At 38.5% G+C, this 25875-nt stretch overlaps 1 protein-coding gene across 4 annotated transcripts in view; it reads right to left on the reverse strand.

Annotated features, from left to right (window-relative positions):
* Positions 1 to 25875, reverse strand: part of HECTD4 (HECT domain E3 ubiquitin protein ligase 4) — a 79846-nt gene that overhangs the window by 15936 nt on the left and 38035 nt on the right. For all 4 annotated transcript variants that reach the window (XM_076352975.1, XM_076352974.1, XM_076352971.1 and 1 more), the window contains exons 23-61: positions 25005 to 25109; positions 24016 to 24179; positions 23425 to 23658; positions 22986 to 23178; positions 22709 to 22813; positions 22537 to 22625; positions 21752 to 21927; positions 21256 to 21391; positions 20970 to 21111; positions 20689 to 20855; positions 19930 to 20076; positions 19429 to 19613; positions 18733 to 18886; positions 18113 to 18393; positions 17607 to 17796; positions 16417 to 16498; positions 15570 to 15772; positions 15243 to 15378; positions 14367 to 14549; positions 13925 to 14095; positions 13352 to 13521; positions 12804 to 12919; positions 11788 to 11891; positions 11357 to 11518; positions 11080 to 11228; positions 10729 to 10808; positions 10439 to 10602; positions 9659 to 9896; positions 9067 to 9203; positions 8771 to 8897; positions 8006 to 8143; positions 7737 to 7873; positions 7407 to 7567; positions 6656 to 6837; positions 5020 to 5225; positions 4575 to 4705; positions 4158 to 4363; positions 3011 to 3190; positions 1391 to 2694 (exon numbers count right to left, since the gene is read on the reverse strand). In XM_076352975.1, coding sequence (XP_076209090.1) covers positions 1391 to 2694; positions 3011 to 3190; positions 4158 to 4363; positions 4575 to 4705; positions 5020 to 5225; positions 6656 to 6837; positions 7407 to 7567; positions 7737 to 7873; positions 8006 to 8143; positions 8771 to 8897; positions 9067 to 9203; positions 9659 to 9896; positions 10439 to 10602; positions 10729 to 10808; positions 11080 to 11228; positions 11357 to 11518; positions 11788 to 11891; positions 12804 to 12919; positions 13352 to 13521; positions 13925 to 14095; positions 14367 to 14549; positions 15243 to 15378; positions 15570 to 15772; positions 16417 to 16498; positions 17607 to 17796; positions 18113 to 18393; positions 18733 to 18886; positions 19429 to 19613; positions 19930 to 20076; positions 20689 to 20855; positions 20970 to 21111; positions 21256 to 21391; positions 21752 to 21927; positions 22537 to 22625; positions 22709 to 22813; positions 22986 to 23178; positions 23425 to 23658; positions 24016 to 24179; positions 25005 to 25109 — 7335 coding nt within the window. The remainder of the gene's footprint in view (positions 1 to 1390; positions 2695 to 3010; positions 3191 to 4157; positions 4364 to 4574; positions 4706 to 5019; positions 5226 to 6655; positions 6838 to 7406; positions 7568 to 7736; positions 7874 to 8005; positions 8144 to 8770; positions 8898 to 9066; positions 9204 to 9658; positions 9897 to 10438; positions 10603 to 10728; positions 10809 to 11079; positions 11229 to 11356; positions 11519 to 11787; positions 11892 to 12803; positions 12920 to 13351; positions 13522 to 13924; positions 14096 to 14366; positions 14550 to 15242; positions 15379 to 15569; positions 15773 to 16416; positions 16499 to 17606; positions 17797 to 18112; positions 18394 to 18732; positions 18887 to 19428; positions 19614 to 19929; positions 20077 to 20688; positions 20856 to 20969; positions 21112 to 21255; positions 21392 to 21751; positions 21928 to 22536; positions 22626 to 22708; positions 22814 to 22985; positions 23179 to 23424; positions 23659 to 24015; positions 24180 to 25004; positions 25110 to 25875) is intronic.

A 25875-nucleotide genomic window follows, 5' to 3' on the forward strand; every position in this document is an offset into this window, starting at 1 on the left:
CTTGCTTCAATTCTCTGATTAGAAAGAAATATCTAAACTAGCACAGGCCTTGAAGTCTCAGCTACACAAATTAGGAACAGGAACAATAACTTCCTTTGATTCTGAGAATAACCAATGCATCATTATCAGAGCAGCTACAGACTTGGAATAGGTTTCAATGTGAATACGCCGACAGCTTTCTGTACACACTTTATGGTTTATTTCAACTCTGGTGTCTTCATGTCAATTAATAGCTTAAGAATAGCAGCTGAAGATTTTCTGTCTGAATAAACTGATTTTCTTCTAAAAGGGAAACTGATACAGTCCCAGACTATGGAAAAATGTCTCTCTCAATTCACAAGCTAACAGAAATGGCTGTGCTTTTGCAAGCTTCTGATAAATCTGAAGCATGAAGTTAGTGTAACAACAGAGAAGAAGGGTTCTTGTGCATGGCTGAAAACCTGGAGTGATCTGGCATCAATTTCAACGACCTACAATGCTTTTAAAAATTAATTTGGAACCAGACATCAACAAAATTTATCATCTCTGCTAAAGTAACTTTGTAGAGGAATCTGTAGATGGCTTAAAATATGTGAAAAAGTAGTCATTAAACATTAAATAATTGCCTTGTGGGTCAAACCAAAGGGCCACCTATCTCTAAATTAATCTCCAGTAGTGGCCAGTAGCAAATCTTTGAAGAAAGTTCCATGAAAGAGGAAATGAATAGATCTTTCCGTTACATATTCTCTCTCAGCCTCCAGAAATCCGTGGTTTAAAGATTTCCTCAGTTGAAGGCTGCATTGACTACTGTGCTTAACAGCTACCAATTTGCACATCCTCCATGAACTTAATCCCTTATGAATTCATTTATACTCTTGGGTTCTGCAACGCCTTGCGGCAATGAGCTCTACAACTTGGAACATGCAAGAGTACTTCCTTCTGTTTTAAAATTGCTACTTGATAACTCCACTACTAGGTCCGCTCTGTCCTTTGAGAGACAGTGAATGCTTATAAGACTGTGAATGATAGAGAGAAAGCCAATGGAGAATAAAGTTCTGTGTTCCTCAGCCATCCTGTCCAAGCTGAGAACTCCTAGACTCTTTAGTCTCGTGTGCACACTGACATACATTTATTCTGCACCTAAGACCTATGCTGAGCTGCACTTTGCTAACAGTACCTTTCACTCTCCATCATTCAAGTTGTGGCCTCAGTCAAGCAGAAGAATCTTTACAGAAGAAAATATACAGCACACTATTTCCTTAACAGTCAGATCATGGTGTTACACACAAACCACAAGTAGTACAGTATTTCTCAAAGCCAGAGGTTAAAAAAAAAAGTTAATAGAATCAGATCTTGTTCTTTCAGAAAAAACTGACCCAAAAGTCACCCTCTCCTGATTGAAGGCTATTACCTCCACTACAGCAAAACCTTTGATTGGCCGTGACAGAAGCGGCTGGTTGTCCAGAGATGTGACTGTGTACATTGATCCAACATCAGACACAGACGCTGTTTCTACATTGTCAAGTGGTTCCCCGAGGCTGCCGAGGCTGCCAAGGCTTCCAGTACTGCAGTGTGAAAGATCCAAACTCTCCTGGCTGGAAACAACATGTGGTTCTAGCAATCCTGGTGGGATGGCCAGTTCCAGTCCAGCTTGAAACTGGTCAACTGAGATATCACTAACGGTCCGAGATATACCCTGCGAGCTGCAGAGGGAAGCCTGGCTCGTAGACGCTGAAGCGCTAACGCTCATGGCAGGTGTGACACTGCTAGAGCTGCTGATATCCAAACTGTCTGCACTACTTGAAACAGTTGGTTTTTCCAGTTCAGTTCTGCATTCTCCTCCTTCTGCTTTGTCCTTGATTTTTTTGGGATCCTCTTCCTGCAAAGGGATGTAGATCTCATCTTTGAAGACTCCACCATGTGCATTACATGCCTTTCTGATTGCACTTCTGACAGTACTCTCCTCCAAGTGAGTTGGTATTCCAGAAATGACAAGCAAGCGGCTATGAGCTGTGGGACCTACTAATGCTTGACACGCATCTGCTACAGCATCATTTGTCACACCCAATCCTTGTGGATCCTTTTTAGTTAGGTGTCTGAGAATTATAAGCAGAGTCAGTGCTCTATGAAACCATAACATATCCTCAGGCTTGCTTCCTCCTATACTGAGAATTGCAGCATCTGTTTCAGCTGCTCTGGATGAAGACCTTTTGCCTGAAGATGATGTCTTTTCCCGCTTCATTTTGACTTTTTTCCTCTTTGACAGCAAGCTTGGACTCTGTGGTGTCTGTCCTGGAGAAGATGAAGATGAGGAGGAAGAGTCACTAAGATTCGGGGCACTTGTTGAAGACATCACATTAGCTGTTACACTCATATTGATAGGTAAGGTTACTTCTGCTACAGCAAGGCAGACTTCCATCAGAGCATGAAAGTATGTTGAAAATCTTCCTTGGTCAGCCACTCCAACGCCAGAACCACCGCACGCATTTCCAGACACCCAGTTTTGTGTTTCTTCATCATACAACTTGTGAAGTTCTGACTGCAGGGCCATAAGCATAGCTAGGCAGGGATTTAGCTGAAGGGCAATAGAAGACGACAATCCTGCTGGATTTTTTTTCTGCTCCAGATTGTGAATTTTGCGAAGCAACTCAGCCAAGAGATGAAATATTAATTCCTTCACACATGCTGCCATGTCAGTTGTCCAGAGAAAGTTCCCTGTGTGTGGAAGGCAAGACACGGGAGTCAGCAGTATTTCACTGTTAGTAGCTTTATAACATGAGTTGCAACAGTAACATTAAAAAAAGCACAAGAAAAGGTCGTTTCAATGGCTGTATGTCAGCAGTAAGACAGACAGGAAGGCTACTCCAAGAAGTGCGTATCAACAGAAAATTTCTGGAGTTTGAAGAAAATTTCAATATAATGGAAGAGCTCAGAAATACTTTGTGACTGTAATTTTTCTTTTTTTCCTAAACTCTCCATCTGAGCCAGCACATTATTGGCACTCGTTGCTAAGTAAATACTGCATTCTCACCTAAAAATTCCACTACTTGCAAGAGAACTGAAGCAGGAATAGTATCCAGTTCGTCTTCTGATTTTCCATCCCCATCTTCCAATTTCCAAGTTAATAGCTGTTCTGTGAATGCCATTGCCAGGGGGAATTCAAGGGGAAGAGAATGCAAGACCAACACAGCTCCAGGAGGAGGAGATACTCCTAAGCAAAACGGTCAAAGAAAATACTTATCATGACTAGGCATTTGTAAAGTAAAAGTAGTAACATACCTTTTAGGATTTTTTTGAGGCTAAATTTATGCTAAGCAAGAATTTTCTCTATTAAGTACCTTGTAATAAACAAATAAGGAATGTTTATCTGTAATAAGTTGATATAATCTATAATTATAAATGTACAGATAACATTTTCTTTACATGGCACATGAAATAGAACTATTTTTAGCCTGTACGTATCTAAATACATACAGGACTTTCACAAAACCATTTATTTGTAGTATGATGTGTCTGATCAGTATTGAGAAAAACATCAGAGATGCTGTAGTTCTGCAAAAGAACTTAAGGACCTCCAATGGAAAGTTTTTAAGAGCTTACTGCACTCAGTCACCTTCACTGCTCTACATAAATCACTCTCTCTCCCTTAGGCTGGAAGAGTAAAAAGAATATTAATGATTGCTCTTGCTTGAGAAGCTGGGGTGACTATGTATTACTATACTGCATATATATTACTCTGCATATTAAAGGGCCCTACAGTCACCTACAAAAGCAAAAAAAAAAAAAAAAGAATCTCAATCTGAAACACAGCATCTCAAACAGCAATAGCACCAACTTGAACACTGCAGAAATATTCACACACACTGCTTTGTGAACTCCTGGAACACAAAAATCGGAAAAAGAAAGCAGATCTTGACAGATTTAACGGAACTAACAAAATCAGAGTCAGACAGAATGGTTTTATAAATGTTGGAAGCTTTCTTGCTTACAAATGATTGCGTATTTCTGCTAGGACACATTTCTTAATACCTTGTACAAAAATACTGTCATAACCAATGGTAGGACTGGTGACAATATAGGAAGGTCTTACAGAGGCAATGATGATGCTTATCTCACTTCTGAAAACACAGTTAAAAAGTTTTTTTTAATTGTTTTTTTAATATATGTTTTATTTTTACCTAGTTTGATGTGGACCTTGTCCGTAGGGGTGATCACTGAAGGGTACTGATTGGTTGTTGGGGGAGGTGTTAGGCCTGTGTTGGTTGGAGAGGCATCTCGAGGATAGCACACTGCTTCAATTAGGTTTAACTGACCATTCCTTTTAACTTTATGCCCAAGCCCGTAGACAAGCACTCGAGCCCAAGGAGCTTTATACAAGGATGAACTAATAAAAGAGCAAGAACAGTTCGGTTAGACTGTAACTAGCTACTAAAAATCCCACCCAATCACAGAAAGATGAAGCACTGCAGTATTTATCCTACCACCCACAAAATGAATCTCTGAGAAGAGAAAAATCTAAAAATATGAGCAACTACATATGCGGGGTTCACAGAGGCTCAGAGGCAATCTTTGCCCTTGGTCCCTCAATTACTTACTCTTTGCGGAATCCAGACTGACTTTCCTTACAGGACACAATTACAAATGCAGCCCCAGGAAAATTAACATCCATATTGACTTTGGATTCTGAAATTGGGAATTCTTCAGCAGGAAACTGTTCTGGTGCCGTCTGTAACATAACATTTCATAATGAAAGCCCCCAAGCAGCAGCAGCAGCAAACCACCTCCCTCTTCTTTTTTCAAATAAAATATAACATTGTAAATAATGACATAGTGTGAGGCCACTTCATTTTAATGTGATCCGGAGTATTGCTATTGCTTGCGTTTTCAGCGTGCCCACTATGATCAGAATAGGAATACCATCCATCCAGAGCAACAATTCAGTGTGAGGGACAGTATTATGGAAGTTAGAATCACACATAAAGCAAGGGCTCCTTAGAAAGGAAAACAACACTGCTCATAAAACATTACTAAATATTTTACCTGCAAAAAGGAGCAGATCTGTTTAGTGAGGTCTAACAGACTCTCCTCTCCTTGATGCAGAGTCCGAGTAATGGCAACAGTAAGCCACTCTCTGATGGCTTGCGAATTGCCCTGGTAGAAGAGGTCTGTGGCAGCACAGTTCTGGGAGTGGATGCAGTGTTGCAGGGACTGGGCCAAAAGAATAGAACTTGAACTGATTGTTCCATCTGTAATAACAAGTAAGATATGACAAATTTGGAGATCACTTCAACATGTTTATGTAGCCTGTGAAACAGACAGTGGAAAGAAGTTTTAAAACACTTGGAAGATTACAAGCCTCTATTTTCACTCCTGTGCAAGTGCAAAACTCCTCCCAAAGATCAGCAGTAGAAAGGATCCATCCAAGACTAGACTTGCACCCCTGACATAGTTGGTTGCAGATGGGACAGACCTCTAAATGCCAGCTGTGTTCTTCACCTGCCTTAAGCCAACCCTTAGGGAGGTCTGCCAGGCATACGCTGAGCTGTGGGTTCACAGCTGCCTCATTTTGTCCCATGTATGAAGGCAGCCATATTTCAATTTACTGCATAAGTACAATGAGAACAAGTGACCAGAAGTGCTCTCTTCCCCACTCACTCTAGATGAGGTGAAAGCAGCTTTATCTGTTCTCAAGCTTTCCCCATATATGAACAAGATAGCTTTTGGGTGGCCCCGAGTGGGTCACAAGCCCCAACATCTCATGGCTGTCATTCTGGAGCTAATGGGAGAAGTCAATGAAAAACAAAGTGCAGTACACAAAGGAGTAGGCAATTCACCAAAATACCAGTTTGGAAACTGTATGTATTAGCAGGACTTGAATTAAGACATATTTTAAAGAGGGAAAAACTAAATAAAAGCTTGTAAAATTATTCTCAAAGCCATGCAAAGTAGTGCTGTACTCTGCAAGAGGATCTTTTACAATGCAGCATCTGTTAGAGGTAGCCAAGTTTCAAAGTAACTGGAGAATGGAACAGGACTCTTTCCAATGGTAAATAATTACTTTCAATTATTAATAGCCTATATTTAGCACTTCCTTTCTCCTTATGCTCCAGCCACGTTACACACATTCCTTTGCATGCAGAATAGCTTTGTCACGATAATTGTCTTTGTTAACACTCACTTGAATTAGCCAAAGATTCTTTTCCATGATTCAGCACATACATTCTCTAACCAGATCTGTGATTCCAGTAGGAAAAGGACAAACCACTTTGTGAAATGAAGAAGAGTTGAATTTTGAAAACTGTGAGACCCAACTGGCATTTAGTTTTACCACCCTGGATTCGAAGTATAAAACATTCTCAATTCCTTACAAGTATCCTGAATGGATACTCCCCCCGCCCCCCAATAAACAGAAGACCACCAATGACAAAGGGACAGAAGCACACCGAATGGAATCTTAGGAGGGACTCTGAACTCTCTTGAACACTTTTAATTAGATCATTAGCAAGAATTTCAGTTTAGTACCCTAACACTAAGGTCAGGAGTCCATGGAGACATTTTTTCAAATACCATCATTATTAACTAATTAATCAATAAGTGCCAAATTAGTTAGATTTTTTCTTTTGTCCCCAGAAAACTATTGCACCAAAAAAGAGCTGTTATAAAAATTAGTGTTTACCAGGAAGAGGTGGTGCAAGAAGTTGGTTGGATAGCAATTGCAGGTGCTCCAGAGTGATATCACGGATAGCAGGAATATGAAACAGCCGAGTAAACATATGTGGAGATTTGGGGGCAAAAATATTGAGGAGAGCCATGCGGCAGTATAGCTTGGCCAGAGAAGCTTCACTTCGCAAAAGCTCTCTAGAAAACACAACATCAAAACATAAAATTGCTTCACCACACTTAAAATAAGCCATATCCAGCAACCTGCCCCTGAATCCAAACATATATACCTAATTATTTAAAAGGTTCAAGTAGACCCAAATCTTTCTTATTCACTTAAGATAGCACTCAGCCCATCTAATTCTGGTACCAGATTAAGGCACCTGAATTAGAAGCCAACTCTCCACAAAGTCAGTCAACAGTTCTTAAGCTTTTTAGATAGCAACTGACTGATGGTACAAGAAACCAAAGCTTCAAGGAAGGTACCTGTTAGATCAGCATGTATAAAAACACTTTCACATGACTAAGTAAAATCCTTCCAACAAGACAATTATAACCAATTTCCTTTATTACCAAAAAAAAAAAAAAAATCAAAACCCCACTACCCATTAAAACACGGACCTTTGTCAGCTTTAATCCAACAACTACAATACGATTCAGAAGTTTACTACTGCTCAAAATAAGGTTGCAGCAGACAATTGTACTGTAGGAAATGCTATAGATCAAGTCAGATATTACAAATGCCTTCTAACTACACTTTTTTTTACCTGTGAATTTGGATATTGGTATTATCCAGGGTAACCAATCCATTTGTTGCAGTCCTCCTATAACCAGCAGGTGGCCTTTCTAACATGTCAATAGGATACCAGTATCTTACCAGAACTCCTTCACTTCTGAGATATGTCTCTACTTGTACCAGTTCATTTACCTGGAACATCAAAACCAATGCTGTCAATAAACACAGTAACGATAATATTTTTTTCCTTCAGTAAGAGCACCAAATCACCATTCTAAGCAGTTTAGTACACTTAATCATACTTGCTCACAGATGTGTGATGCTGATACATTAAAAGCCCTCCCAATGTATCTTTACTCACTGAATCAACATCCAGAACAACACCATGGAGACCGAATGTCTTCAGCATCCCACGAATAGCAAACTTGGGTAAAGCTGTTCCAACAGCACTACTGGTAACGTTGTTGCTGTCAGGAGAGCGAGTCACCACTGAGAGACCTGGTCAGAAAGGGACAACACAATTTTTAAGGTACAGCATTTTCCTCAGATTGACAATTTATCCAGTAGATCCCAAGTACCAGAGCCCCATAGCTTTTATTTCCCCCTCAAGATACTTTTTGCTGACCTCACCTTTTCGTACTTTATCAATTGTAAATTTGTTTGCTTCATCTTTGATATCCTCGATAGTAGGAAGGTAGAGGTCTCTTGGGATGCCACCATTTTCCTCGTAGAGGAATTCTACAGTTTGTCGTGCTATATCAACCATTCCTGGTAGACAGAAGGGAGTGCTAGTTATTTTCCCCAGCCGCTTGAAATAAATTCTTATTCTCATTAACATCATAAGCAGATGAGCTATCTAATTACTTAAATTTTCTTTCAGTCAGGCTGATAGAGAGGGAGTGGAGCTTTCTGAGACACACTTGTATGCTTCTCATTAAGGCTCAGAATTCTTACTTTGCTCTTACTGTGACTTTCCCACAAACAGGTCGTCTTGCCAGAACTGTATTCATTTACAAATCCCCCCCTTATTAAAGTGTTCCTCAAAAGTTTTGCCTTGGTATAGTCATAGACAGAAAATGCACGTAGATAATTTCTTCCCAAACTATCATTCCAAAGCATTTTTGTATCCACATCACAACAGCACAACAAATTCTGCCACTATTTCTAAAGCCATTCTCCCTATTTAAATAGTCCAACTTAAATAAAAGTGTTAAAGAAAAATCATGACCCCAAACAAAATTCTAAGCACTGATGAAAACAGCAAGTGATTTTTTTTTCTTTAATTTAAATTTTCCAGCCCTGAATACAGTAAAACATAAAAGAAACACAGGTGTTATCTTCACACTTATTGCACATCATATAAAACAACGTGCATGGAAATAAACATAGCCATACCTAACTGTAAAGCTCCTTTAATCTGATCCAACCCAGACTTCCTCTCAGCCTCATTACGGAATCTTCTTCTAATTGTAGGGAAAACTTTAGTTTCCCAGGCTTTAACCAACAGGGCATAGTGATCCTCCTACAAAGACAAAAGTTATTTACAACACCAAGAAGACAGAAAAGTTAACAGCTATATTTTCCTTAAGGAAGCAGGGAAAACTCTTATGTGGCAAAACTTAAAAATCTGAATTACAAGATCTGTATTTAGACTACAAGTTACAGCAGGCAGAGCTTGCCACGTTCCTCACCCGGGGAATATCATCATCATCGTCATCATCACTTTCATCATCTGCAATAGGAGGGGGATGAGGGTCGGGGCCCGATGTGATAAAGTTCTCATAGCTTAATTCCATTTTATAGTGGCAAGATGTGTCACTGTCATATTCTGCAAAACACATATGGAAATAATGAGATCGTAATGCACTAGAAGGCATGCAAAAATATTCCATGAAGTTTTTGAGATATATTGCATTCCATGGTCTCCAATCAGTCTGTGGAAATGTAATGCATTTTGACATAGCATAACCAATTGGCTGATTCAATCAACTATAACATGTTATTATATTCAAAGTCCTAATAAGATAATTTCTCATTGTAGTTGCGTTAATTGAGAATAATTTGTGCATCCATATAAGAGACAGCCAAAGTAAGATTTTTTTTTTTTTAATTGCCTTGTCAAAAATCAAATAAGCCTGTATTTGACAATGCTTGTTGTACTGCTTTACCTAAATAGGCAGTACCTAAGGACTGCAGCCAGGATGTGCTTAAATCCTATTTAATTGATTGTAATTTCTCCTGAAAGAGATTTAAAAAAAAAAAAAATGTTAATCATCACTTTACGTTGTTGAGCCGTAGCAACAGCAGCAATTCTACAAGGAGGTCCATGGGTCCCAGGATCAGAAGCTATGCTGGTGCCAGCATCGTTATCACTATCAGAAGCCATGGCAAAAGGCAACGCTTCGAAGTTGGCGCTTATTTCTTCAGCTAGGTCAATACACAGATCAGCGGCATTCCTGTGAGCCTGTCCTTCAGCATAGGCAAATTGGCGAGATCCAAAGTTAGCACGGACTTTCGTGTTCTGAAAGAAGATGCATATAAAAGCATTAAGATGAGTTGTGGATTGTTTTGATCCTTCTTTGCTCTTTTTAAAAAAAACTCAGCCAAAGGGATAAGCTGATCGCATCTCCATGCCATACGGTTTTCCCAGCATCGCTAGCTATAAAACTGGATGCAGCAGGGTAAGTATTAAGCTCCTGAACACAAACTTTGAACTTGCCTTTTTTCTTGCTTCAAAAAAGAGCATACTTAGCTAATATACTTTGAAGCAAGGTCACTGCTGGGAAGGAATACTAATAGAAGGGCTACTAGCACAGAATAATGCCATCTCATCACGCCAGCTGCACATTAGTGTCCTAATGGGCAGAAAAAGTTCAAAATAATGACAAAACATATATGCACCTGGGAAGGATAATGGAATACCTCAACCTAACTCAATAAAGGTAAAAACTATCACTCTACTTCTTTATAGATAGGTAAGCAGGCTCAATACTTTCTATATAATGTTTTTAATATTTCTGAAAGAATATATAATCAAGCAACATATTTCTGTTAAAAACTTGCCTTTTTCTGAATGTGGACAACTGGCCACATTCCACCAGAGACATCTTCTAGATACGGCCCAAGTCGCTGCCCACAATATGTAAAATAAACTCTGCCTTTAGCTGGCTGCCCTGGAGGGGGTGGAGTTCCTTCTGTTCTTTCCCATCCAATTCCTGCTACATCACCTGTAGAAAAATATAATCATGAAAAGAAGAACATGGTTTTAATCTGTTTTCTCATCCACTGTTTCCTTTACATTTAGAGGATTTTCTGATTTACCAGATAAACAAGTTAGCTGTACTCTTACATACCAGGAGACAGAGTTACATCCAGTCTAACACTCTTCCACTGTAGCAAGCTGGAGCCGTTGTAATGCACTGCTCGCCCGTTGCTGAGAAGTAACACAAGAAGAAAATTAAAAAGAGCACTGAAACAAACAAGGATTACAACTCGCTACCAGCTGAAGTCTAAATAGCTGTGATACTGACAAAAGGCAACTCAACTCTCCTTATTTTGATAAGGAGATATTCTAGTTCATCATTTTAACATTTCAATTAAAATGTACGTGTTGCCTACTACAACGTGCTCACAATACTCCTCCCTAAGGAGCTTACAAACGTACTGAGCAAGACCATGATTTTTGATGCACATCTCCAACGTACTTGTGAAAAAGACAGGTGCCCACTGGGTTGGTCCAAGCACCATCCCGTTTTTCGGCTTCTGTAGCAAATCCAAAGGAAACTATTGGTCCAGTGTCATCATCTGTATCTCCATAGGAAACTATTTCAATTTCCCAGTAGAATGATGGTGCCTAGAAAAAAAAATAATAATTAAAAAAAATTTACAAAACAGGTAAAATAGAAAGTTTTCTCTGTTTTTCTTTTCATGCATTATTGAATATTAAATGACACAAGCTGTTGTACAGTTGTGAGTTCTTACCTGTACTGGAACTGGTGAAGTGGCATAGATAAATGTGCCCCGAGGAAGTCCCCCACCTGCACTAGGATCAGCCAAAAAGGTCACAGCCGTGAGATGCGATGAAAACATGCATGCTCGCACAGGGGGAAATACTCTTGATGGGCTCCAAGTGATTTCTTTGGGCTACAAACAGGAGCAGAGCATTTTATTCTACCAATTACAGTTGAAGTCATCTACTGAAATCCAATGACACATTCTTTCATCGAGTGCACATTTAATACAACACATGCAACTACCACAACTGCAATCACAACAAATCACATCCCATTACAGAAATTCACATTAGACGAAATGTTTAAATAAGAATCCAACACCACAGGCAGACCCCTCTGCACTCAGTGGCTGGCTTCATTTGCAAGGGGCAGAAGACTCAGCACTGTTTCTGTGCTCACCTGTCTTCTGTCTGCTTGGAGTGGAGGAGGGGGAGGTCGAGCACAGTCACGATACAACATTCGTAACCTTTCACACTGCATTTCTACAACAAGGAGCCTCTCCCCTGTAACAAACCAAGCCAAGTCATGAGGTTCCAAGCAAACCTAGTTACTTGAGTCCAACAATGCAATCTTAATACTGGTAAATAGAAACAAATATGACACTTGCATTTTAAGAGATCTGATCAAATAGTCTCACTTACCTAACCAACAAAATTAAGGAGAAAATCTACTGTATACAAGCAATTGTTTTCCTCATGGTTAATTTATATTTGGTTAGCAAAGACATTGTTATGTTAATTAAGATATAAAGTTCATTTTAGTGAGCAAGTTTATGACCCAGCAAAAGCAGGAAGTCAAAAGAATTTAAGCCTACTGTCAAAAAAATCAGTACGCTCCCTTTTACACTGGAGATCATACTGAAATCCACTTGGTTCCTACCCTAACGTCCTTCGCTTCAGCCACGTTTCCTCCAATGAAAGGCTCTGACATGTTCCTAAAACTTGCCCTTGAACTAAGACTTCTGCTGGGCCCACTGCTTATCCTTAAACAAGAGGGAAGGAAATCAAGAGCTCAATGATAAGGAATATAAGAAAGCATTGCAAAAACCAGCAAAAAGGTCGTAAAAAGAAAACATATAAATGATAATGTCAAGGAATACAGAGTAGGTTACACTGGAAGCAAGAAAAGTGGAGAGGGTTCAGAGGCATAGTAGTAGAGAGCTAGTCCCAGGACTTGCATCTTCTGTGATGCATAGGGTTCTGGCCTAAACTTTATGCCTTATGTTTAAAAGGTTTTAGTCTGATTATTAGCTACTCTTATGTTAACAGCTCTGCAGCTATGACAAGACATGCTGTACTGTGCTAGCTATCAAACTCTAAGTGACTGGAGGACAAAACACTGAAATGATTTTAAAAGCTGTTATGTCTCTGAACTGAATATAGCAATGAAGCTGCAAGAACGTGTTGGATACCTACCAGGGCTGCACTCCTGTGCTACCAAATTAAGAACTTCTACAGCAGCTGGACACTGTTGAATGAATTCTTCACAGAATGAGCTGTCTTCTAACAGCTGAGCCATCACCAGGCATGCTCTTAACGGAAAAATAATATGTTTAAAGCATTACAAAACTGTACGCTGAATTCAAAGTTGTCTTTACATGTATTGAATTCAAGACTATTTTAAAGACAGCACGCCGACTGATCTATGTCTTTGTCTGGTTGCTTAGTTATCCATTGGAACTTCCACAATGTCAGCTTTCCCCTGCTTCATAACATTTACTTATATGAAGTATTTGCTCAATGCATTGTCAATGTTTCAGGGGGCACTTTATTTTCGGTGCTCATTTTAACAATATCCAGACACTAAAGGTACTTAAGGAAGCAAACAAGCATTTTTGCATTGTCCCCTGCTGTCATATGTCAATACCCCCAGAGGAAGAAAACAAGAACCCATGCAATTTTCTTGAACATTTGTGTACGGTATCAAAACAGACTGGGGTGCTACACAAAAACCAACAACTCACCTGGTTCTTATTTCAGCAAGAAGCCGGACCACTGCCATTACTGGAGTTGAGCCATCTCCTGTTGCAGGAAGTGAGGTGTGAATAGATAGACTTCCCTCCTGAGGAAGCAACATGGACTGGACTGCCTGTACTACCTTCTCAGTAATGGACAGTTTATGAAGAGGCAATGCCTGATGGTGGGGGGGGCACGGTAAAAAGTTAAATTCAAGTAGTTAGTTTCTAAGAAATGAGGGTGTTTTATTACCTGGAGTTAATTCTCATTTTGTACTATCACAAAACCATCACCAAACACCAGTCAAAAAAAAAGAAAAAAACAGAAACAAAACCAATAACACAGTATGCAATGGAACATCTTTAAGCACCAAAAGATGAATATCCATGTTACCTGAATGAGAACTTAAATATAGATATTGTTAAGATATGTTTAAAATAATGAAGCAAACTTCACAAATAATATTTAATCAAAGATGAAACAGACTTTTTACATGCTGTAGGTTAATTGCCAGTACACTGTGACAAAAAAAATAAATAATTGATATTATACTTAATATTGGATTCTTAAAACTACCGTACCTCAGATCTTGGAACACAGAGCCTAGATAATGGAATAGTTAATGTGTCTGATGCTTGTGAGGTCTTTCTACTGTCTATACTGGTAGGTGGAAATTTGACCGTTGCTATACCTTCTTGTTCATTAATAGATGCCACAACTCCAATGCTTCCTGCAATTCCTTTACCTAAAACCTACAACCAAAGAAGGTCTGCATAAGATTTAAGGCTTTACAAACAAGAAACACTGAGTGTTTAGCACCACAGATGAACTCAACACACAATTAGAGCTGGGTATTTTAGGGAATAGGAATAACACACAATAGCAGTCTCCACAAGTGTTATTGAAACTGCTTCACAATCGCGGCAATCTGCACGCTGCTTCACAAGTATGCCAATGCAGGCAAAACATCGTCAAAAGCACCAATTCTCATTTAAGATATAAAATGGAACGGCGCTGAATTACCTGAACTTCAGAACCTATTTTAATTGTCTCCTTAAAGCCACCCAGAGCACAAAGGGCAGCTACCGCCTGCCGAGCAATTCTTTGAAGTTTAGCAAGTTTCCTTCCACTGCTACTCCCGTTCTCCAAAATACTCTCTGCATATTTCCCAAGTTGTGGAATGTACATCAGAGCCCGAGACAGAACCTGAAGACAGAAGCAAAAATACCAGAGAATGACTTCAAAGCACAATTCAAACAAAAAACAACGCCCCAAGCCTCCAGCCCACACACAGTCTCAGAGGAATTATTTTTATTCTTGAAGAGAATTATGTAACTCAGAATATTCTAAATTCTCTGAAGTGTGAACACCATAAAAGCCGTCTCCATTCCCTAATAACTTTTAGAATCACAGAGTTACCTATATAATCTTAGCAAAAGTCTTCGCTCAAAGATTTAGCCTAAGCAACAGATTAGGTGCTACAGGATTCAGAGGAACATAAAAGCAATGTGCTATACTTTCCAGCCAACACTTTAGACCCTCAGAGATCACGGCAAAGAGGACTGAATAGCAAAGGTAGAATAACTACCCGGCAAAGGCAAGACAACTCCCTAAACAAACAGCATTATTAATTACTGAAAAGAATGACAGGTGAATTACAGAATGACAACACATTCTCTAATGCTGGATAATTTTTGATTATTTATTCCACCCTAAGATGTCAGATAGATACCATCTACTAGAAAGGGCTGCTTCTACGCAGTTACACATCCTGGTTTGAAGTGTTATAAGTAGTAAATCAGAAAGGAGTAGCTTAGGAAATTGCTAATAATTACGTTCTCTTAACTACTCAATACATGTTTGGTGTAGAATTTGATACTTAATCTTCTGTTTGCTTACTTTTTCAGCAGTTGTTGTCCATATCTGAGCTGCATTTGATTCTGGTGCCATCAACAAGCTATGCAGCAAAGCTATCACCTCTGCTGCCATGCTGTTTGCAACATGACCACTAATGAACGGCCTCACAGGATCCGTCCTATACAGAAGCAAGCAATTTGCCCATTAATTTTAAAACAAGAGAAGGAAAAGAAGCTTCAGTTGTCAACAACAATACACAGCACAAAAAAGGGAATTTTATGAATACCCAGATTATTTTCTTGAGCACTACAAATACTAGTACACAGAAAAAGCAGAATCTAGACTAACTATAGAATCAAAGTGACCTACCTGGCAAGCTCAGAATTCCTCTCTCTGCAAATAGATGTTTGTGCGGTCTTCTTTTTGTCCCCAGTGGACAACCCACTACTAGTTTCTGGATTGACTGTTTCTATGGGTGGCCCAACACTAACTATTAGACCAGACTGTGCCCACTTAGTTGCCTTTCGAAGAGCTGCAGCAGCTTCTTCTGTAATAACTTCACAGCAGCCACTCTGAAAATAAAATTGCCATAAGGCAAATACTAATGTTAGCTTTATTTGGCCACACTATATGATGCATTTAACTCTCCTCCCTCTGCGTATGTAGAAGTACTGAGAACACATCAAACATCCTCCTGTGTATGTATTAGTCACAGTCATAAGACAAATTCTTTCTGTCGCTTTTTCTCATCTACAAAGAGATCAGACATCAATGTAGATTCATTGCCTTTAATATTCCATTCTTAGCTTAACAGTATAGTTTCTCTTCTCTGATCAAAAAGCCACACATGAGTATTTCTGGTGCAAATACTCAAGAACATGTCTGAAAATACATGAAAATTTAATTTTAAAATGTGGTTTAAAATTTGTACTATCAACATGCATTAAACACTTCAGGAAAGACAATGTTAAAGGGGCTTAAACATGACCTACAACAGTTGGAGGAAGCATTAGCTGAAATTCTTTTTCATCATTTACCCCTGTATTTACATCAATAACTATATAATGCTAACATTACATATAAAGTTACAGAACTGTTCAGAAAGATAAATTAAACAGCATTTAACAAAGGGAATTTAACATCAGTAAAAAAAGAATTCTGACTAGCCACCGATTTTTATGACGTTGAATAATTCTTTAATTATTCCTTTTCTTACTTTTGTCATGTCTCGATCCATTTTCACCACCTTCTCCATATTGGCTCCAGTTCCTAGTCGGAATGGACGACCTTCTGAGCTACTATTAAAGTCAAAACAAAACACATTAGCTTTGTTTTCATTGGTGGAAAAAATAGCTGAACTATACAGTCCAATTTAATATATTATGCGTGTTTCTAAATTATTTGAAAGCAACCTTTGCAACTGAATTGCGCAACAGTAATAGAAATACTTGATAGTTAAGGACATACCCAATTGCACTGTAATTTACAAAAGGACTTTAATACTATTGAATGCAGTTATTTGCATAGTAATTTAACCCTTCCCCCCTCAAAAATAAGCATCATGAAATTGGCTTTTACTGAACACAAACGCCTGAGGGCTCCGAGTTAACCTTTCACCTAAGAACACCCAACAGCTGTACCTTTTAGTATCATTTTTAGAGCACAGGTTCAAAACCAACTTGGAGCGGGGGAAGACAAGACAAATAGTACAAAATGCAAGAGGTGATGATGTTGGCTGTTTGACATTCAGAGATCTCAAAATCCAGGTGGGTACTAAGAATACTAAAGAAGCTGTAATAGCAAATTATTATCCAGCGTACACATTATTAAAAGCAACGCTTTTAAAGCCACTTTGCTTTGATAGTTCTATCTGTTAGTCCCACATAGTCTGTCATACTATAACAAGATACATTCATTTTTTCTGATGGAGCATCATCTAAGTAATTTTTCGTGTGACTGTCTTCAGACAGATTAAGATGTTTTCATGTTCCTTTGCTAGTGGCTTACACGGCTTGTAAGCAAGGCATAACCAAAACGTCACGCTTCACATCCCCCCTTTTATACATCTGTATACTCTGCCCTGTTTCAGCTTTGCTGCTCTCATCATTGCTAAATAGTCTACTACAAAACAGACAGTCCAGGAAGCATTGGGATTTAGATTCTTTCTGCTGCTACCTCACCACAAATTCAGTATAGTGGTATGCATTTTCACCCAGGTAACAGTATGCTAAGCATCAGCCCTATAAACCATTTTCGCATTATCTTAATATTTTGCCAGTAAATACAACAAATTGGGAAGACATTTTGCTTTCCCATTTACTATTATGTCTAGGATGTAGCACTAAAAGAAGAGAAATGGAATTGGTGAAATTGGTTGCTAATTCCAATCCAGCGAGTTAAGATTACCTTAGTAATGGCTGAAGGACTTCATGGGATGACTGGTCTTCCCGTTTATGAATAAAGATAGAAAGTTTACCATCCACTGCCTCGCTTTCTTCTCCAGGATCTTTATCGCCTTTTATGGAATTTTTAGGGCTGGCTTTGGCCAAAGTAGTATCTGGCTCAGAGGCAGTTGGAGAAAGAACCGTCTGGCATCCTTGAAGCAGAAAGGAAAAAACCAAAACAAAGAAAAACACACAACCATGAGCTCCATCAACAAACCTTCTTGCCCTTGAAAACTAATGCTAACACACCTGAGACGCGTCTAAAACACCACTGTGACACACCCCTTAGTCTGAGAACAGTTAAATTAAGAGGCAGATGGAAAGTCACAGAAATATCCTATCTTTCAACACTGACATATCATATACCTTTTCCTACTTCAGCTTTCTGTCAATACAAAAGCTCCTTGCACAAGCACGACTTGCTTGGCAATTTCTCAAATTAGCACGACATCAAAAAGATGCTGGTACCTGGTACTACATAATCCGCCAGCTTTGCCAACAGCAGAGAGGCAATCTTGGACGCTGGGTCACTGGGATCATCCTGTTCACTGTTCAGAGAGGGTACAGAGTAACTCCAGGGAGGCAATTCCACATTTCCACAGTCCTCAACACTCATGAGAGGCAGTGCAGCACGACACAACTGGAGGATTATAAGGACCAACTTTGGAGAAGGACGCTGATCCAAGAGAAGTGACAGAAGCTTGGACACACAGGCTGGCTGGCTCAGGATTGCTTTACCTATGTGACTCCTGAAAGAGGAAAACACAAACAAACAGGTAACTGCTGTTTGGAAAAAAAAATAAAATTGATTGATGATGCTCTTGTAAATAATAAATTTGTTTGTTTTCAAGACATAATTTAAAAAAAGTCAGTGTCTGACATAACTTTCAAAACCATTCTGAAACTTGATTGTAAACTGACACTTACTCAATCTTAGTGTTTAATCAGTGCTATCAGGTTATATAAGAATTGTTGCAGATAAGTTATCTTACCTTCACCACTGTCAACCCCCCCCCCCCAACCCCCAAAAGAATCCTCACCTGCTTTCATACACAGAAAAAAATACGCCAGAGATAAAGGCCTAGTACCTTGACAGGTCATTAAGAAGACTGAGAACATCTTGAAGAGCATCATTTCCTGCAGCTTGATTACCACAACACTCCGTAGCTCGTGCAAGGTGGTTGGTAAGAAGGCTGGAGACCTGACGAGCCAGACCCGAGTGAACAGCTTCTGTTGAACCACCTTTAAAAGTAATACAAGAATACACAATTGTAATTAACAAAAATGAATGTATACATCTACAAATTCCTTACCCATAAACTGAAAATAGTAAAAAATATTTTTGTTTTGCTACAGCAATACATTTATATATAAAATGTCTTTAATTAAAAATAAAACCTGATACACCATCTGTGTTCCATTAGCCAATAGCCACACGTCTGTAAGTTTATGTATGTTAGGGGTGAATCCTAACACAGGAGAAATGCATAAAAGTCACCACTGAGGGTCTCCTGGTTCTGTGGTTATGTCTAGGCAGAACCAAGTGGCAGACTTGAAATTACCTGCAACATAAACACTCCCATGAGAAGGAAAAGCTAGAAATAAAAAAAAACCAAGAAGAAGAAAAATCAACTTATTTTTGTATCCACTTGTGTGTTCTAAAGAACCCAAACAGTATTGAAATCACGATGAGCGAATGCCCTTTTAAATACATTTACACCACTTCTCAGGCACATGCGCAATTCTAAAGCGCACAGTAGAAATATAGTTGGCAGTGTTCCTACCTTCTTCTTTCTCCCATTCGACACACCGATTGGCTAGCACCTGGAAGGCAGCCCAAGCCATGGTGGCCACCTTCTGTTTCTTAGTCTGTTTTTCATTCGAACTGGATTCTGTCTGGCTGCTTAAACTGCAGAGCCGGTCCATAAGTTGTACCAGGCCACTACGTACCAAACACTTCTCTTCGCTCCTGTAAGAGAAGAGAAATTCAGATTTTACTTAAGTAACTTTTCAGTCACTAACGACAGACACAATGAAAATCCAGAACTTGCTGTTAACTCAGCAATTAATTACTTCACTTCGCAGAAAGATAGTTCTGTCTCTCCCTTGTCCTCCCCAGATGAAATTCTGTATTCTGAGAAAAATTTAACAGGATGTTCTCGGATACTCCTCATTATGAAGTAAGGGAGTATATTTATACTATATAATACTTTTCCTTAAGGCAAATCCTAATAAGCACAGATGTGGATGCCCTCCTTCCCTTTCTGAGAGAAATACTTTCATACCTGGTGTAAGGTATTGTGCATAAGAGGCCAATGCTGTTTGCACAAGCAATGGGGTAGCGAGCACACAGCGAGACCACAGAAGTCATAGTCTCTCCAAAAGCTTCCTGGACTTGTTCCACCATCCCGCCACACGTGAGCTCTTCAATTCTGTTGGTAGGTAGATATTTGAAATGGTAGGCTTTCTAGGTTAAATAAAATGAACAAACTTCCAAATACAGCTTTAAAAAATAATAATCAGCACATATGAAGAATTACTCAAGGAAGACTTAGAAGCAAACTGCAAGTTGCTTAATGCTTTAGTATGAAACATATGTAAACAAGATAGTATGGTAGTTTTACCTCAGACATGATTGAAATTTGACTACAAGCAAAATACTTACAAAATATTTATCAAATTTAGATGACAGTACTAGTATCAGCTAAATCTACTACTAATATGTAATTAACATGAGTTTAGAATTATGTCAGGAGAGTAAGATATATATATGTATATAGGGTATCTATATCTATATCTATATATCTGTGGACACGTCATCCCAGTATGAAAGGAAATGTCATCTGCTGGCAAATAAAAGCATTTCTTAGAAGTTTCTGCCTTTTTACCCCACAAGGGCCAATAAAAGTGGCTGTTGCAAGCTCTGTTCTGCAAACTTGAGCCCTCACAGCTAGTCACTTCTCATGGTTTTTCTTTGCGCAAAGCAATTTACTATCTTCTACAGAGACCGAAACATTTAATTATTTTCAGAGAAATAAACAAACCTCGGTCCTCCCTGAAGTACCATGGTCACTGGGCCTACAAGATGCGTCACGCCACCAACCCGAACAGCTGCTGTCAGCAACTCTCTCATATGCACTAGGGCTTGCTTCCTTGTATTCCCACGACGCCACCTTGTCTGAGCAGCTAGCAGAAAACTGCTGCTGGATACCTAAGAGATTTTGTTTGTTTGTTTTTGTTAATGAGACACAAGCAAGACACCTCCCTTCTTCATGAAAGTTTGAATTTGAAAATATAATGATGTAGCACATTTAAAATGACATACCGCTTGGTCAGGATTTGTTCCAATGAAAGCAAACAGTTGCCCCAGTAAGACACTGTATGTGGGTTTATCTCTGCTATCCTCAATAGTCAGTGACTGGAGAAGAGTGAAAGAGCTACTTCTATGGCTGGTAACATGGCGTCGCCTACGAGAATATAGGGTAATTACATTTGGCAGAAGTAAATTGATCCAATGAAAAAAAAGTGCTATGCTTGCAAAGTTTATGATGATTTTAACAACATAGGCCATGTTATAGTAAAGCAGCTTAGTGGAATAAACCCTTGTATACCTTTGACTTGATCTAGCGAACTCGATGTCTTCGTTACCAATCATTTCTAAATCAGATGGTGCTGACATGCTGCGAAGGAAGACAGGCTGGCGGACTGCGTGAGATATCACTTTTGTTTCAGATGCTGATTTACAGGCTGCAATGTTATACAATATGAAAGAATGTCACTCCTGGTGTAGGAGGTTATTTACAAACTGTTTTTAAAATGACTGTGGACATTCCAGTGAAAGCTATAACATAGGAGGAGAAAAACACAGTCTAAGCAAGAACTTGCAACTCAGTTCTGAGGACTTCCCTGTTTTCAGGTATTGTTTCAAGTTAGTTTTGTTTTGATTAGGTTAAGCATTTTTTTCCCAATAATTCAGGAGACTAAAGTTTAAATTCACTTAAATGAAATTTAAGTGAAAGAGGGAAAATAAGAGAAAAGGAATAAATTATATCTTTAGAGAAAAAGAAAAAAAAAGAGAAAGTACAATGCTGGCAATGAGATATATACCTGGAGTCTCTGCAGGGGTACCAGATATACTTCTTGTGATACCAGACTGTGCTGCAATAGTGACATGTAATAACAGCTCTGCTCTGTTCATCAAGCTCTTAACTAATGTTTTTGTTTTTGCTAGGGGATGAGAGGTCTTCTGTATCAGTGAATTCACCTCTTGAAAAAACTTCTCCCTAAGATTATGAAAGAAAAATAGAAGAAGCAAACTTAATTATGTTTTAATGCCTTCTGAAATAAAGTGTTACTGTGAGAAAGGTTATTTTAAAGAAGATATATAGCATCAATCTATTCTATGTCAAGAAAGTAGAAAGCAGAAAAAATTAAAGAAATAAACAAGTGATTTGTTAGTGAGCACTAGTAGCTGTAGTACTAATATTAATATATTTAGCACAAATGTTTCTAACAATTTAATCAGATATTGCTAAACAGACAGGAAAATTAAGTTTTAAAGTATTTGCATCCCTGGTTAGAAGCTCATCTGAATGTTCCTGCTCCCAAAGATTGTTTTCTTTCTATAGGTCTACCAGCCTTTAATGGAAGTAGACATAAAATGTTTTCGAAACATTTAGTGCTGGCTTATGTTCCACATCATTAGGCGTCACAGAATACAATGAGATTCAAGGCCTACTTCAATAAGCGTGTATATGTATGTATGTATGTATGTATGTAACTTCAACCTTGCATAACTACTTTTGGAACTCACTGAAATTCCACAGCTGCTTAAAGTTGCCTATCTTTTAAGTACCTTGCCTAAATGGTACACTCCACAGCCAGCTACTAACCTCAATGCCAGGACCACATTCTCAAGATCACTTCCATCAAAAGAAACTTCTTTCATTGAACACAGAAGTTCTAGTTCTTTCATCTTGCTCTAAACAAAGTGAAGAAAAAGGATGAGCATATATTGAGAAAGCAGCACGAAGCACGAGCACACGCAGCAGCCACAATGCTTACCTCATTGAAGTGATAATCATAAAAGAATGGGACATTGTTCTCCAGCTTCCCATGCATGGCATCATCTACTTCATTCTGCCATTTCTGCTCCAGCTCGGCCACACTCTAATAAGGAGACAAAAATAACACTTATTGCAGTTGTTCATCTTAAGGAGTAGAAGAGATCTTAAAAGAAGAAATCCGAGTATGTTTTGTATTTGTATGTTTCTAAAATGCTGTTAATACACCTTTATTCTCAAAAAAAGCCTTCTGTTTTTTTATGTAATTTTATTTTTACCTGCAATTGTCTCTCCATGGCATTTAGCTTCTTAAAGGTCTCTCCCATAATTTTACAAAGTAAATCATATTCTTCAGCATGTTCTTCCTGATACTGGAAATTTATCAGGGACTGGAGTGCATCAACCAAATTCAAATGTTTAATCACACATGAAACTACCATCTCCTCCATTACTTCTGGCTGAATCACTTCCCTAGGGTTATAGGTAAAGCCAAACTGATTAAGCAAGAATAACGGACAAACTTTGACAATTCATATTTACATTCACTAGATGCTGCATTCACAAATAAGATTTTACAGAATATTAAATGCATACCATCATACACGGCAGGCATGCCACATCCTCACCGTTGCTTTTTTAGCTTGCTCACTTCCGCACCAAACATTTCAAACAACAAAAGTCAAGTTAGAAAAATACAGTGAAACAATGACTACTTACTTTATACTAGGTCTAAATTGAGGTCGAGCACGTCCAGAAATTTCCCTGAGTTTTATCATGATTCCTGGAGGCAGCCTAATCCTAGGCAGATCAAAATAGTGTCCAACGGGAGGCACTAGAACATCAGAAGGATACGTAAATTCTCTATCTTCATCTATAGTAAGAGGCAATGGAGAAGGACTTGGTGTAAGGGCTGGAGATATTACACCATTAGCTTCCACCTGCCACTGGCACCTGGAAAAATAAATAAAAGAAATCCTTTTCATCTATTTTTTTCCCCCCTCTAACTCTTCCCCCTCATTCAGAAAGACACATTAGTCAACACATTACAAAGACAAACTACATATTAATGTATTAAGTGTGGCTTGTACCAAGCATAGCCCAATCCTCCTCTACTTACTCTAAAGAAAAACTCTATTTTAGAGAATATTCCCTTAGTTTTAGGCAACAGAGAACTGCTGAACAAACTCTGCAGGAAAAATTATCAAAACATCACCTTAAAACACGAGACTTGAGCACAACTACAAAAGTCACCTTCCCTCAGAAAAAAACCCACACGGGAACTTGGATCAAAATTTTTTTTCTTTTTACCTTTGTAATAGTTTAGATCTTAAGAGCTCTTGACAGGTTTCTTCATCTTTGGTAATTTCTGGTCCATTGTATAATATTCGCAGCATAGAACAAGCTAACACAGAAAGGCCAAGTGCCAGGTCAACTAAGAATGGCAAGCCTCCTGACACATCCTCTGAAGACTCCTGTAGTAGGAATAGTGATAAGTTGCACTAATCATTCAACCATGAAGTCCCTCCCCAATATATTTCAAGATAGGAGATTTTATATTTTTATATATAAACTTAGATATATATCTATATCTTTTATATATATCAAGCATGTGTCTCTTACACAGAGGTATACTGAAAAAATGCTTAACAATTAAAAGCAATATATAAGAACAACTCAAGACAGGAAACAAAGGATTTAAACATTATTTTCCTGAACCAAGAAAGAAAGAAAAAAAAAGGTAGTTATTTTTGGTTCAGTCATTCTTTGGCCTGCAGATCTGTCATCTCACAGGCCTAGTCCTAGCTTCCTGGTAGTGGGATTCAAGTTTCCTTTTGTTTGATCCCAGCATCCCTCCCCTCTTTTCTTTATAGGCTGGAATCATTATTCCCTCATTACATCTCCGATTTCCAGGTTGTTACAAGATACCCATCTCTCCAAAGAAATCCTGATCTACAAGCAGCAAGAGATATTAAAGTGACTTCATCCAAGTCCAGTGCCAACGACAAGAGATAGATAAGACATATTTGGTAATAACTATCTTCGTAAAACCCTAAGCATGCTACAGACCGTGCCACAGGGTATCTCTAGTTAAGGAAGCCAAACATCTAAAACTTAGGTCCTTTACATTGTAAAAAGATGATCTGTCTTATTGCCAAAATAAGTAAGCTATTCCCGTTTTAAATTCCAAACGTTAACTTCCAACTTTGAAGTACATTTCTATTTGATCTGAAGTGTGTAACAGACAGAAGAGAAATTGAAGCTGAACCTATCCCATGGAATCTGTCATGTTTGAGTACCTGTGCTCGAACAGTGCAAGCAAAGCCCCACATAGCTTTGTCTGGAGTGTTGTGCTCACGACCACTCCGCATTTCAAAGGAGAAGGTGACTGTATCTCCTTCCACCTTAAAATTTTGATGGGGAGGAGGGAGGGGAAAAAAAAAAAAAAAAAGATACATTTAAGAATTGAGGCAAACAAACAGGCTTTTCATAAAAGTGGCTTATTTTATGGATTAATGCTTTTAATGACAGTTATCTTGAGTATTATTTTTATCTCCAATTATATACTCTGCTTTAAGATTCTTCCCTTTTTGTAAGGATATCTTTTACTGAACAATTTGATTTTGATTTTGCTGCTGGCTAACTATAGTAAAAACAAAAAAAAACCCCACGTAGTTGTAGAATCAAAAGTAGAATTTATCAGTCTCTGTTACTTGGCCTTGATTTTCATCAAAAAGCTTTCATTATTTGTCTGCAAGAAACCATGCAATAATCAACAGTTCTCTTCCTGAAGGAAGACAGACAAGCTCTTCAAGGACAAGAATGTCAACACATTAATAGAAGAGTTTGCTAAAAGAGCAGTATAAAAATCTATGTCTGAAAAATGAAATTCCATTAATTGTGAACAACGAAGTGCTTGTCTGAAATTGCCTTCCAGTTTATTACTTCTTGTTTTTCTTTTTGAAATTATTTTTTGTTATCTATATAAGCCCAGTTTTATTGTGGGACAATGTAGCAGCGCAAACACGTAAAAAAAAAAATCATACTGCATACAATCTGAAGGAACATACTGCAAAATTCTTGAAATACTGAAGTTTCAAGAAGTTTGAGGGATTTTTCTGTCTTAGTTTTACTGCCAAAAGCATCCAACGTAATTTTAAAACCCAACAC

This window comes from Aptenodytes patagonicus, chromosome 15 (assembly GCF_965638725.1).
Source record: "Aptenodytes patagonicus chromosome 15, bAptPat1.pri.cur, whole genome shotgun sequence".
Classification (NCBI taxonomy): domain Eukaryota; kingdom Metazoa; phylum Chordata; class Aves; order Sphenisciformes; family Spheniscidae; genus Aptenodytes; species Aptenodytes patagonicus.